This window comes from Triticum aestivum, chromosome 6A, assembly GCF_018294505.1.
Source record: "Triticum aestivum cultivar Chinese Spring chromosome 6A, IWGSC CS RefSeq v2.1, whole genome shotgun sequence".
Classification (NCBI taxonomy): Eukaryota; Viridiplantae; Streptophyta; class Magnoliopsida; order Poales; family Poaceae; genus Triticum; species Triticum aestivum.
Genome location: NC_057809.1, coordinates 613426562 through 613441761, shown reverse-complemented (window position 1 = coordinate 613441761; position 15200 = coordinate 613426562). Strand labels below are relative to the sequence as shown.

The 15200-nt window shown below is 40.8% G+C and overlaps 1 protein-coding gene and 1 pseudogene across 1 annotated transcript; one reads left to right on the top strand and one right to left on the bottom strand.

Annotated features, from left to right (window-relative positions):
• The first annotated feature begins 317 nt into the window (after positions 1-317).
• Positions 318-6844, top strand: LOC123129071 (oligoribonuclease). Its single transcript, XM_044549218.1, has 9 exons — positions 318-650; positions 899-1071; positions 2060-2170; positions 3095-3171; positions 3651-3732; positions 3816-3871; positions 4934-5020; positions 5792-5882; positions 6401-6844. The coding sequence occupies exons 2-9, from the start codon at positions 942-944 to the stop codon at positions 6520-6522; spliced, it is 756 nt and encodes a 251-aa protein (XP_044405153.1). The 5' UTR covers positions 318-650; positions 899-941; the 3' UTR covers positions 6523-6844.
• Positions 6845-8190: 1346 nt separating this feature from the next.
• On the bottom strand, positions 8191-10617 carry LOC123131395 (G-type lectin S-receptor-like serine/threonine-protein kinase SD2-5; annotated as a pseudogene).
• Between the last annotated feature and the right edge of the window lie 4583 nt (positions 10618-15200).

The following is a 15200-nucleotide window of genomic DNA, read 5'->3' as shown; positions in this document are numbered from 1 at the left end:
TGTGCCTTAAGTGGAAGAAGACGTTTCCGTCAATCTTAAGATGAAGTGCCGGCTCAGTTTTTTAGATGTGTTCATAGGATAAGGGTGAGTGTATGCTCATGTATGTGAGCGATTTTGACTGCACTGGGTTAAAAAAGGGGACTTTATGGAATTTTTAGAGGATTTTGATCCTACATGCGTCATTTGATTTATTATTATCGGATTGGAATTTAAATTCAAGGACTTGAAAACGTGTGAAGGTTGGTTTTACTAAAAACGTGTAAAAAAGAAGTACCAAAAAATATGTTATCTTTTTTTCTAGAAAGAAAGAAAAGAAAAAGTTTCGCTCGGCCGACCCCTCTCGCTCCAAGTCCCATCCCCTCCTCGGATCCTCTCCCCCGCCGCCGCCGCCGCCGCCGCCGCCGCCTCGGCTTCGCAGGCGCGGCCCGGGTAGCCCTCGCGCTCCTCTGCCCGAGCCCGACGCCCCGGTCCTCCTCCCCCTCCCCCGGCGTCCCCTCCGGCCGGCGCGCGTTTCCCCGTGCCCCAGCCGCAGCAGCCGGCGGCTCGTCCGCACCCCCTCCGGGCAGCCTCCACCGGTATCTCCTCCTGCCCCAGCCGCGCCACCTTCGCCCTCGTTCTCCGGCGGACCTCCATCGGCGCCCGCGCACAAGGTTCGTTCCTTCAATTTGGGGGATAGGGTAAACAGACATCGAGGTCGGTTCTCTCTGGCTTGGGTTAAAACTAATGGTGCAGATGATCAGCTTTCTCTTTCATCGATCCTGTTAACCTTTTCGTTCGGTGCACACTAGCTCTGCTTGGTTGGATTACAGTGAATATTATTATGTTACCGTCCCCGTATATTTATTTGCTATACAGAGGCTCATTTTTAATCGAGGAGTTGGGTGCTTGGCTGATACAGGAATAGGTGCTTGGATTATACTAGACAGAAGGAAATTGGAAAAATGAGTAAGCCTGAGAACATGTTCTCGCTTCTTAATCTTGATGGCGAAGATGATGGAGGGAATGATAGAGATAGAGAAGTAACACAAACATCTTCTACCAGTATAGAAGAAACTGCTGCCTGCAAACCTGGTTGGTACCCCATTTCTTCTGGGATGTAGCTTCCAAAATATTAGATTACACTAGATGGATTACTGTTCCCCTGTATTTTTGCATGGAGAATCGATTGCGTAACTCATTATTATCCCTGCAATTTTCAGTTGAAGCAGCTACTTCCTTTGTAGTTTACCTTGGTTCACTGGGCCTGTTTTTACCCGTATTAAACAGATTAATGCTTACCTACTATTTCCAAGAACATAACTGCCTTATGATGTGATAATACCTCCCTGGGCTCAATTGACGTTCTGTTTTATGGCCATTCACTGTTTAATTTCCTGAAGTGGTTATTCTGAAAAGATGAGATGAGATGTATTGTATTTTTGTTTTATAATTTATCCATGCTTGCTTGGGCCGTCATGTCACATTTTGTATGGTGGCTCATTTTGGATGGTACCTGGGTATGCCGTTGTCATGGGTAAAGCATAGCATGATTAAAAGCCCAGCTGCTGCCTGCTGCTCATTGAGGCCGGAGCAGCAGTTGGCTCTGAAACTAAATTGGAACAAATTAGGTAACTACCGTCATGACCGGGGACTCGGTGAGAGTTGCCATTGCCGCAACATGTCATACTGCCACTGTTCAGTGCAATGTATCAATTTTGCCTCCGTTCGTTGTTGGGGCCTCCCCTACAGTTCTCTGAAAATAGTTTTAACAAGATTGTAGTGTGACATTTTTGCTGAAGCTGTTGAAGTGTATATGTGAATTGCCTAGCCCTTTCCATCAGTTTGGACTTTTGGTTGCGTTGGCTAGTGCATGAAGCTTAACATTCACCAGCATACTGATCACATTTTCAGTCTGTCGAATGTGGTTTTCCCCTTTCTTTATATTTTGTCTTCAGGGTGCATATGGCTACCTGACAAACCCTTTGATGGAGACAGGGATATACATGTTAATATTCTATAATATTTATGTGACTACTCACCATAGTCACTAATGGGGTTGCAAACTGTATTTATTATGCAGATAAAGGTGTGCAAAATGACACAACTGTTGTAAGCAATAATGGAGGAACTCTTGCATCATCATCTGGTGGTTACAGGATGCCTTTAGTGTGGATAGACCTGGAAATGACTGGTAAATTATTCAGTTACCACAACTTGTTTTATGTTATTAATACATCGGAGAATTTATTTTTGATGTTGTACTTTCATTTACTTGTTTATTCGTAACAATTTTTGTTGTTTTATTCTGCCTCAGAATAATTAATTTTCTGCTCAGACTTTTGTATGTTTGTGACTATTAAAAATTTGCACCTATGAAATAATAGTTCAGAGTGCTGATGATGTAAATTTGTGACATGACCACTTACAAATCACAGATCCAATTATTTGTAACCTGCTAATGAGGGGAAATGTGTGGTAGCCAGTAGACCAGTAGGAAGTTAAGTTCGAATCGTAATACTGAAAATGTAAGGGTATGAAGTCATAGAGTAGTTCTGGAGGCCTTCTGAAATATATCAGTGTCTTCTGGTAGATTATCTTTACTCAGATGCAATCCATTGGCTAGCATAGCTAGTTCTTAGCTTCTCATTCTTTTATTTTGGGAAGGGTTCTCTATTTAATTCTAGTGGCTAAAAATGGAGTGACATCTGGTTTAATTTGTAGTCAATGGTCGAACTAGCTGGCTCATGGTGAAACAAACATATTTCGAATTACTGATACATGACTTTAGTTAACCAAACTATAATCTGGGATTCAACTGAACAAAGTAAAAAACCACGGATTATTTATCTCCAATGCCCCGAACAGCTTGTTGCGTTGGTCTGAAACATCGAAGGGTATTTCTTATCCTGGAAGTTTGATGATGATTGCTAAATACCTTGATCTCTGATCTGATGATAGTTGCTACTGCTGTGAATTTATTCAATTTATAACTTCGAAAGATTTTTTCAATTGATAGGCAAATCAAATTTAGTTTTGGAATTTATTCCTTTTTTTGTTACCTTTATCTTATGCATAAAATTATGACTAACTGGCACACTCATACTGGATTGTGTAGGTTTGGATATTTCGAAAGATCGGATATTGGAGATAGCTTGCATTATAACAGATGGTAAACTTACAAAACAAATAGAGGTGGCTGTTGAAATCATATACCTTTAGTTCGTTCTACATAGATCGTGTACAATATCATGGTGTTCGTGTAACTAGTGCTGCTTACAGGAATATTCGAGAACACCCTGAATTACTCTGGTTTTCTGTAGATTAATTTTTTTACTAATTCTGTTCCTCGCAGCTGCGTTACATAAACTGCAGTTTGGAAGAAAAAAAAATCTTATCTGGCCAATCTAGACAGTACTCCCTCTGTTCCACAATACAAGTCCAAACCCACCCTTTGCTCAGACCTGAATATAAGAAGTATTTAATGGCAAATGGAGTGCTGATGATCCATGTGCAATATAATATCTGTAATAGCACAAATATTTAATGTCAAAATCAGTACACTAGTTTTCTACTTATCATGTCAATAAGCTCAAATAGTGCTTCATCTCAGTGTAGAATAACTTGTCTGTCATCATCTCATCGGGAAGTTCAACATCGTTGTCATTTTGCAGGGTCCTAACTTGGTTATAAGTCAGAGCAAAGCTTGCTTAGATAATATGAATGAATGGTGTAAAACCCATCATGCATCTAGTGGTAAATAATCTTTATTTTCCAAATAACATTTCTTATTGGGTGTTGTTGTCTGAATATAAATCTGATGACCTGAACTTATTTAGGATTGACAGAGAGGGTACTGCAGAGTGAGATTTCTGAGGGTGACGCGGAGAAACAAGTATGTTGTCTGATTTTTATGGTTATCATCACATTTTTCTGAATATTTGATTGCAAACATGGTAATGAAGTTACAGTATCCACAACTGATTCCTTAATCTTATTCATTTATCTATCTGTTGCACTTGAACCTCTTGCTACTTTAGAACTCTCTTGGAGTGCTATTTGCTATTCAAAAATTCTACAGTTTGCATAACTTCATTTTCATGTGCTCTTTTAACTCATTACATACTTGCCTTCTTACACCATGGCATTATCATGAGAACCGACAGTTCTGACATGATTTGAGTTGATCATTATAGATTGTTTTCTTTCTTATTTATCAATATATAAAAAAAACTCCGACAGTTCTGACATGATTTGAGTTGATCATTATAGATTGTTTTCTTTCTTGATTTTAAATATTTTTCTGTAAAATCTTGAATTGCCAATTGCCATTCTAATTTTTGTTTAGGAAATTACCAGTGGATGCCCCAAAATTGTGAACTTGTTGTACCTTTCAATTTTGTAACACTGCAGTTGTTACTTGTGAGATGTCACATACATATATCTAACATACAAATGCTGCAATCCCAAACCTCCCCATTTAGCAAAAAAAAAATGCATATGTTGCAAAAACTCTTATCTCCACATAGGTGGCGATTCACCTATATCCAAAATGCATTTTTCCACTCCAAAATGTATGCTTGCAAGATTTCTTGCAAAAATATGACCAAATACATCCTGTGCAAAGGAAAAGTAACAAACAGATTGGTATGGTTTGAATAGCATACTAGTCACTATTCAAGCTACACCAAGTTTTGCAAGTTTGCATGTTACAGCATGATCTATATCAGTATATCTGTGAATGTTATTGTAGTTCTCACATCTCAAGCTCTTAAGTTTCTCTGAATAAGGCTTCTGCTTTACCACTTGCTACAGCAGTTCCTTGCACATCTAAGAATGATATGTCATACAGTTTTTAATCATTTATGCACTGTAAAACAGTACATATTGATGCCTTGCTACAAAAAATAAAATAGCCAAAGGTTTCTAATAGAAGTTTCTATTGGCCTATTTGCAGGTGTTAGACTTCCTCATGAAGCATGTAGGTTCAGACACTCCATCAATAGCTGGGAATTCAGTTTACGTAGATTTACTATTTCTGAAGGTCAGTAAAGAATGTCTTTTAGGATTGACATGCTGTAATTAGGATTGATATACTGTCACACAGATAAGAATAGTCGTATAGCTAGGTTTAAGGAAAGACATTTGTTTTCCATGAACGCAAGACTGGTCACTGTTACATTTTTTTTATCCTCCAGCAGGATTAACAGTTTCAGTAAAAAGAACACCTGTCGATACTGACTTATATTTCTTGTCAACTAAATTTCCATCCTTTTTTTTAATTCAAGCTTTTGCTTTTCGTTTGAGTAAAGTAAAAAAAGTCAGCAATCTCAGGATTGTTTGGTCAATATTCTCATTTCAAAATTTGAAAATCCAAGTAATTCGGTTTGGTTTTTCCAAATGCGGGGAGGGCACTGTGTTCCTTGCCCTCTAGGGTGAAAAATGCTCGTTCAAAATTGCTTGGATAATGGTCTAATTCAATCCAGAAAATAAATTTAGTTGATTTTCTTGTATTATTTATTCGGCTTGTTATAGATCAGCTCATTAAGTCAATAGAAACACATATACTTGATAACTATATGGTATTACATCAAACTGCCTTATTTGGGACAGTGCTCGATAATAGTTTGCTACATTGATATCCATGTCTCCCGCATTTATTGTCGTGCCAAATAATTTGTTTATTCCTTGTTACATATACAATGTGTTAATTTTTCCTTCGCGAGGACATCTTTTTTTCTAGTGTAAAGACGATGTATTCCTTTAGCTTTTGGTGGATGATTAATAATACATTTGCTACTTTTTTCCTAAGCAGAAGTATATGCCACGGCTTGCAGCCATCTTCTCTCACGTGATTGTTGATGTGAGCAGTATCATGGCTTTGTGCACACGGTGGTACCCTAAAGGTAAACTAAATTTGTAGAAGGCTGATTTTTATTATTATTATGCTTGCTTGTTGTCAATTTATTCCTGTCTATCCTATTGATTTATTTGCTATTTGCACTTGTTTCAATCGTGGTCCCTCAACTGCTACATCTGTTTGAAATGATATGAGTAATTTCTGATTCTTTTGATGAAGAGTAAAATAATTAAACGATTGCCGTGGATAAGCAATATACACAATTTCAGCAGTTAAGCAAAGCCTTGTATTCTTGATGTTCCTGCTATATTCAAGCACCAGTATGTTGTACATTGAGAGTTTGTACGGAAATATGGAACAAAAAAAAAATCGCATATATTCTATGGTACCCACTGGCTTTGGAGCAAGCTATTGTAGTAGTGTTGTAGTCATTGTTGACTCATTAGCCTTGTGCTAACATATGTTTACATTCTCGAGTAGGATGAGTTTAACTCTGAGGCCTTTCTGGGTGTAAACTACTGGCCGGGATCTAACCGTGTGTTTCTTTGTCACCATCATTCGCAGAAAGGAAGCAAACTCCTAGGAAAGGAAAAAGCCACAGGGCGATGGACGATATCAAAGAGAGCATCGCCGAACTGAAATACTACAAGGGCAACATCTTCAAACCTCAGAAATCTAAAAAGTAGCCGTTTTCAAAGGCGACATGGGTGGGGTGTAATGGATATGTTGCAGTAAGTTGATCACCGAATGAGTAGCTAGCCAAGTTGTCCATGCCTCGCTCCGAGGCGAGCTTGTCGTATTCCATAGCTCCTAACGTGTTGATCAATGTCTGGATATATCCATCTATGACATATATACTTTCTTCTCACTCTCACCCCTGAAGCTGAAACCTGCAAAAAGGCCGTTTGATCTGCAGCACTTGTACTGTATCAGTGAATTGTTTCGTGTAAACTGAAGTATTGCAGCACTTTTTATACAATTTCTGTCATAAAAGAAGATTATGCATCATCATGTTGAATTATAATACGCGATATAAGAAGACTCCAACCGTGAAAACTCCAGAGCACGTGCTGCGATGGATCCTGCCGTCTTCACACGGTATAGCAAAAGTATTTCAATGTATTTGCAGTTTTCTGCAGCATATCGATAAAAACTTTGTATCTTTGCATATATACAAAAAAAAACATCTTGTAATTCAAGTCAATAGCACCCAATAGCTCTGCCACAGTGAGGACACTATAGTGTTTACAAGAGGTCTCATACAAACACATGAACAAACATTTTAAATAGTGTGTTGTAGCATCACTATCGGAATTATCCTCTATGCTGACGGCCGTAGTCGCTGGTATAGATTCACCTTCGGCAAAGAAAGGCGAGACGGCAGCTGAGGGCGCCATCGGCAAGTCGAACTAAACCGTCGGCATAGGTTTTTTTTTTTGAGAAATACGGTCGGCATAGGTGGAAATAACATTATATAGCATGTAGAAGTGGTCCGCCGCTAAGAGGCATGCCCACTATTTGGAACTATGGGTCAAATGTTAGACTATTGTTTGATTTCGATCGATGAGGAGAATCAAATGTGCTGTTTGTTATGTGATGTGAGCGTTCCTTGGCATCTGTTCAATCTAGCCATGTATTTTAAGTGTTTTAACAAGCCAACAATTTTCATAAAAGTCAGCATATGTGACGATCTGGGATCAATTAGTTACATCTGAAGCACTTGAACCCCCATAAGGGACCATTTTGTAATTTTCTTTGTTAGAGCCGAAATCCAAAATCCAATTGGCCCTTCGGTCTTCCATTACAAATTCAGTCATTGTCAAGCGATGCCTCAACCATAGTTTCAAATAGCGGTCTATGCCTCTTGTGGCGGACCTCTTCTAAACGCTATATCATGTTATAGTGATGCTATAGCGCGATATTTAAAATGTTTGTTCATATGTTTGGATCAAAGTCACTTAGCGCAGGACCTCTTCTAAACACCATAGTGTGCTATAGCGTGCTATTTAAAACCATGGCCTCAACTGCTTGATTACATCTATGATTTATTGTGATTTATACATTGTTCAAGTCAAGGGAGTGTCTATTTATCCTCATGCCTGTAAGGGACGCACTACATTCAGTAAACAAGTGTCGTAATGTAGAGAGTTCCAAATGGTTCACGTACAATTAGCTCGTTTTCAGCTATATAAAGGTAAAGACCATGCGGTACAATTTCATTGAACAATCAAGCATATATATAGTTGGTTGGAAAATTCTTGGTGCCATTTCAAACATACTTCCAAATTACAAATATGATAGGATACAAAAGCCAAACCGAATGCCTTACTTTTTCTGCCTGTTAGCCACCTATTTCACCTTGGGCCAGATAGCATTGTTGTCTGAGATGTAACTGAATATGTTGATGGATTATCTTGAACATGCATTATTGAATTGGCATCAAAAGTTGCTATGATAATCGCACCTTCCAATGCTTTGACCACGACTGACATCGAAGGCCTTCGAATGCTGTCATGTTGCAGGCACCATATTGCAAGCTTCATCATTTTAATAACTTCATCCTGGTGTGAGACCATATCATCACTGTGCTTGTCAACCAGATCAATCATTTGATTGTTTGTAGCCTTTTCTCGTAGCAATTTTATGAGTTGAACATTCTCCTCAGGTTCAGAGGTGTCAATATTTTTCCTTCCACTTACTATTTCCATGATAACAACTCCAAAGCTGTAGACATCAACTTTTTCAGTGATCCTCGATGTTAACCATTCAGGTGCCAAATATCCTGGTGTTCCTCTCATCATAGTCACTACTTTGCTCTGATCCCTATCTATTAGCTTGCATAGTCCAAAATCAGCAACTTTGGCATTAAAGCTGTCATCCAAGAGAATATTTTGTGGTTTGATATCCAAATGAGCAATTTTTTGCCTACACTCCTCATGAAGATAACATAGGCCCTTAGCGATATCAAGAATGATCCTACACCGAGTGCACCAATCAAGAGGGGCGTTGTTATGGCGATAATAGATCCACCTATCAAGGTGATCCTCTTGACATATATTCATATACCAGAAGCCTCTCAGACTTCTCTGCGCAAAAGCCAATTAGCCTGACTAGATTGATGTGTTCAATCCTGCCAATAGTCTCGACCTCAGCCAAAAATTCTTTCTTTCCTTGCCTAGCACACCGCAACTGTATCTTCACCCAGTTTCCCTTCAAAAACCATCCCAAACCCACCTTCTCCGAGCTTCTTAATGAACCCTTCGGTGCATTCGATCATCTTTTCAAATGAAAACCTCGTCGGCATGCCAGGTAATTGATCAAAATCAAAATCATCTTTCTCTTCATATTTTTTCCTCCTCTTTAGATAAAAACCGACAACAATGGCAAGCAGTAGAAGAGCACTAATACCTCCAAGTGTAGCACCTAACATCACATTATTTTTGTTTTCATCAATCTGCACCTTGAGGTAAGCAGTGGAGCTGTAGACATCATCATCACCAGGCTGCATTGATTGCAACGAGAAGACCTTTGTCACCCACATACATTCTCCATATGAATCGTTGTGGTAATAACTGAAGATAACGGCCCTGCAAGAGCAGTTCTTCAAGCAGGCTTTCTTACACTGAGAGAGGCTTTTGGCATTCACTACTGTGTAGTTCTTATCAAAGTAATAAATGGAGGAAAGGGTCAATAGCCGATGCCATTGTTTTTCTTGACAAGAGATTGGAGTTAATGGTGTGCAACCAAGATTGGGTTGTCGTTCGTCCACCGGCTTGAAGAAAGAGTTCTCATATGGGCAAACACATTGGCTCTCGATACATATGCCGTACTCCCCACAAACTGTTGGGTAATCACAATCATTTATCTGCATTACTTCATACAAAATTGATCCATTAGTCCAGTCGTACAACCTCAAGTGTCCATCTGACTCTAGTCTCATGTATTGGTTGGATTTGGTTGCTGGCAATGAGATACCACCGTACCTATCTGATCGCACAAAGATTGTGAGGCTTCTGTTCATGAATGTAACCCTCGTTAAATCATTTTGTCTCCTGTGATCGGCCACCGAGTAATAGAATGAAAAATAGAGTTGTGGTGGTGTAGCTTCAACATAAGCATATAGTCCATGTGGGAGTACGGTGATATAGAGCCGATTCTCGGTCGTATTTCTTACAGAGGTACTTGCTGTGAGCTTCATACCTTCCACAAGTGACTGCCCATGGACCAATGTGTCGGTAGGATGATCAAATGACTGCCACACTGTTGCACTACTCTGATCAACTAACGCCAGATTGCCGAACTCATTGATAACCATGCCGGTTACAGACCGGCCCGAGCTGTTGCTTGACCAGATGTGGCTACCATCAGCATCCATGAGGACCAAGTTTCCGTTGGAGGTAAGCTCAAGGGTGGCATTCATCCCGACAGGGCGAGCTCGGTTGGCCGACCAAACCGCCGCCGCAGGATAGGTGCTGCTGGTCCATGAGCCATATTCATTAGTGACAATGAAGACGCCAAAAAGGGACATGTTGCATGTAGGGGTGGAGACACATAAGAATCCTGCGGCAAAGGCGCTTCCACGGCGCGAGGGATCTTGTTGTGAACTGATGAGAATGGGGCGCATGTCGAGTGCACCGTCAGTTGCGTTGTTGATCCACACTGTCGAGAGTTTGGTTGTTGTATTTGGATAGTTCAAGGTCTTCACCGCGGAGAGAAAGGGCGCTGCAGCTACAAGTATGAAGAGGAAGAGAGTCGCATGATGCATGGTCCTCGACTGCTCGAGTAGGTAGGTACAAAGCTGAAATTAAGAAGCAACAGCAGCAGTTAATTAGTTCCGGGCTTAATGATAAGCCAGCAAGAAGCTGATGTGGGTATTGTAAAGATGAGCTTTTGACTTCTTCACTGCTTTGAAATACAAAAAGGATCCAAAAAACAAAGAGAAAAAGGTGCAGATCCAGATGTTCAGGACAGCTCTGCAGAAGAGTAGAAACAAGAACACAAGGTCAAGGTCGCACCTGATGAAACTGCACCGCTGGTGGAGAGGATGAGATCGCCCGGAAGATGGCGGGGTCGCTGGGGATGAGGAACAAGATGGTCACAAGGGTGAGCGGTTTTGGGCTCTCAGAAATCGTCAATGACTCGCTAAGCCGTGCCGGCATGAAATTTGAATGCTAGTTGGCTAAGTCAACATTCAGGAGTAAACATCCAACAACCCACTCACGCCCCATCCCTGTCACAAACTAATCATGCATTGCCACGGTCAAGTGCAAGGTAGGAAAGTTTCCAAGTTAACCATGTCCCGGCATTCTTCAAAGCCAGAAGCTAGGCTCCAACCAGAGTACGTACGTATATGCTCAATTCGCTTACCATGGAGATTCTCTTGTGACTTTCTCACACACACCGCATAATCATTTGACTGGTTCCTTGCGAATACGGGATCCATCACGTCTAAAGTTCTTCGCAGACACAAGTACTGTGGTCTTGTGCATCCTTGACTGACTGAGAATAGCTGGGTAATGTTTAACAAAGTCCTGATGAAACTGCAGGCACTGGTATCTTTTTTTTTTTTGGTATCTTCTCGATCGTGCCCAGCCAGCATAAATCAGGTGAGGCAAATTCCAACAAGAACGCGAGATCAAGGTCGCACACTGGTGCAGAACCGGGCAATAGCACCGGTTTGTAAGGCCCTTTAGTGCCGGTTCAGAAACCGGCACTAAAGTTGCGGCACTAAAGCCCCCCCCCCCCCTAGTACCGGTTCAGCACGAACCAGTGCTAAAGAGGAACCACGTGGTACGAGCCAGCTCCGGGGGCCGGGAGCCCTTTAGTACCGGTTGGTAACACCAACCGGTACTAAATGGTTGTGGGTTTTTGTTTTATTTTGTATTTTTCAATTAAATTTGTGTTATCAATTTAATTTAGGATTGTTTTACGTTATAATGAGTTGTAGTCGTCGTCGTCGTCATCATCATCATCGCATATTAATAAATAAATGAACTCTAGCTAGCTAAAAATCATCGTAGTCGTCTAATTACCACTATTTAATCATCATAGTCATTACCGCTAGCTATCTAATCATCATCAACGCTGACTAGCTTAAAGAGGAAACATTCACTTTATAACAGAAGCAAAGATATCATCAAGTTCAACATAATCATCACCAACATCGAAGTTCAGGACACGGATATGAGACAAGTACTAATTAAGAGCATGAACTAGTAGCTACTGATCCTGCTGCTCCCTCTCAGGTAGAATAGCATAGAACATCTCTCCTGATTCATCATACTGGAGCATGCAGATGAATCTGTCTCCTAATCTTGGGTTTGAAGGAAATATGCCCTAGAGGCAATAATAAAGTTATTATTTATTTCCTTATATCATGATAAATGTTTATTATTCATGCTAGAATTGTATTAACCGGAAACATAATACATGTGTGAAACATAGACAAACAGAGTGTCACTAGTATGCCTCTACTTGACTAGCTCGTTAATCAAAGATGATTATGTTTCCTAACCATGAACAAAGAGTTGTTATTTGATTAACGAGGTCACATCATTAGTTGAATGATCTGATTGACATGACCCATTCCATTAGCTTAGCACCCGATCGTTTAGTATGTTGCTATTGCTTTCTTCATGACTTATACATGTTCCTATAACTATGAGATTATGCAACTCCCGTTCACCGGAGGAACACTTTGGGTACTACCAAACGTCACAACGTAACTGGGTGATTATAAAGGAGTACTACAGGTGTCTCCAATGGTGGATGTTGGGTTGGCGTATTTCGAGATTAGGGTTTGTCACTCCGATTGTCGGAGAGGTATCTCTGGGCCCTCTCGGTAATACACATCACATAAGCCTTGCAAGCATAATAACTAAGATGTTAGTTATGAGATGATGTATTACGGAACGAGTAAAGAGACTTGCCAGTAACGAGATTGAACTAGGTATTGGATACCGACGATCGAATCTCGGGCAAGTAACATACCGATGACAAAGGGAACAACGTATGTTGTTATGCGGTCTGACCGATAAAGATCTTCGTAGAATATGTAGGAGCCAATATGGGCATCCAGGTCCCGCTATTGGTTATTGACCGGAGACGTGTCTCGGTCATGTCTACATTGTTCTCGAACCGTAGGGTCCGCACGCTTAACGTTACGATGACAGTTATTATGAGTTTATGCATTTTGATGTACCGAAGGTAGTTCGGAGTCCCGGATGTGATCACGGACATGATGAGGAGTCTCGAAATGGTCGAGACAAAAAGATTGATATATTGGAAGCCTATGTTTGGACATCGGAAGTGTTCCGGGTGAAATCGGGATTTTACCGGATTACCGGGAGGGTTACCGGAACCCCCCGGGAGCCAAATGGGCCAACATGGGCCTTAGTGGAAAGGTGAAAGGGCTGCCCACATAGGGCTGCGCGCCTCCCCCCTCTCTCTAGTCCTATTAGGACTAGGAGAAGGTGGCCGGCCCCCCTCTCTCCCTTTCCCACTTGGAAATCCTAATTGGGCTAGGATTGGAGGGGGGAGTCCTACTCCCGGTAGGAGTAGGACTCCTCCTGCGCCTCCCTCCTTTGGCCGGCCAGCCTCCCCCCCTCCATCCTTTATATACGGGGGCAGGGGACACCCCAAGACACACAAGTTGATCCTTGAGATCGTTCCTTAGCCGTGTGCGGTGTCCCCTGCCACCAAATTCCACCTCGATCATATCGTTGTAGTGCTTAGGCGAAGCCCTACGTCGGTAGTACATCAAGATCGTCACCACGCCGTCGTGCTGACGGAACTCTTCCTCGATGCTTTGCTAGATCGGAGCCCGAGGATCGTCATCGAGCTGAACGTGTGCTAAGAACTCGGAGGTGCCGGAGTAACGGTGCTTGGATCGGTCGGATCGGGAAGAAGACGTACGACTACTTCCTCTACGTTGTGTGATCGCTTCCGCAGTCGGTCTGCGTTGGTACGTAGACAACACTCTCCCCTCTCGTTGCTATGCATCACCATGATCTTGCGTGTGCGTAGGAATTTTTTTGAAATTACTACGTTCCCCAACAGGGTTGCGCTTCTCCTTATTGCCCCCTAGTACTTCTCTGCGATCGTTAACAATTTTGCTCCAATCTTTCACTATTAAGCATTCTTCGCTTTCAGAAATCCTGAATGCACTCATGTGCAATGTAGGAAATCTTGGTCGTAAGCTAACCATTGACATGCGACCTTTTGTCTTGATCCACTGAGGCACAACTGTTATCGGAAGTCCCTGTTGAACAACATCGTATAGTAATTAATATACTAAGCAATGAAAGTTTAGCTTCAAAAATAATGTATGCAAAAGATGCACCAATTAAGGACAAATATTTAAAATCTTACTATCTTTTGATTATAGATGTGACCGTAGTTCAATACGATCACCATTGGTCGCACGTTTTGAGTACTAACATTTTTAAGTTTAGGAAAAAAAATTTGTTTTGACAGTATTAAGATCCTCAAGCCATGAAACATAATGACTTATTTCCTCGCAGTTTAGTTGAGCCCCGGGGCAGTAGTAGGTCCTGTCTACCAAGCGCCGGACATGTTTGCTTGAACCGAAATAAGCTGACAATACAAATTAGTTGTCAACTATTTTTGAATAAACTGTATCAAAGACATAAACATATGCATGCATGGTTGAGAAAAACTCACCAAATGGTAGAACTAGAGGCGTTTGCACATCGACCCAGATGTCTATATTACCTTTAGTATCATTTTCCGAACGAATATCAAAGGTGATAACCATATCAGGCTCAAATGCATAAGCCTTGCATAGTGCCTGCCAAGTTTTGCATTCAAAATGGGTGTATGTGTCTCCATTATATAATTTGACGTTGAAAGTATACCCATGCTCCGTCTTCAAGTAAACTCTCTTTACCTCCATATCATCTATAGCACTAAAACCTATCTTATCCAAGACAAAAATTCTTGCATGGCAGGGGATGCGCTAATAGAATAGTGAAAATTTAAAATTATAAGTTGAAGCAAATGAAGCATAAGTTTTGCATTCAAATAATAATTGACAAAGTGACTTACTGTATCAACTTCGAATGTCTCATCCAGCTTGATGCTGAAGCGCCTACCATCAACAAGGAAATTTTGGTCGCACAAGCCGCGCTGGTCTTCACAGTGTTCGCACATAATAAAATCTTTTTCGTCGTTAGATGTCATTTCCTATGTTCATATAGGTGAAACATTAAACACCTATATCTAGCCAAATATAAATTCATGTAACATTTGACATTAATATATCTAACTATATATTCAATTGACATTACTACATATTTAACTTTTCTATCTAATTCATCTAACATTCGACATTAATCTAACATTT

Bases quoted from the DNA above. Each gene is read 5' to 3' on its own strand.
- LOC123129071 (XM_044549218.1), top strand. From the start codon at position 942: ATGAGTAAGCCTGAGAACATGTTCTCGCTTCTTAATCTTGATGGCGAA. The intron at 1,072-2,059 runs GTTGGTACCCCA...TTTATTATGCAG, and splicing joins AACTGCTGCCTGCAAACCTG to ATAAAGGTGTGCAAAATGAC. The intron at 3,733-3,815 runs GTAAATAATCTT...GAACTTATTTAG, and splicing joins AACCCATCATGCATCTAGTG to GATTGACAGAGAGGGTACTG.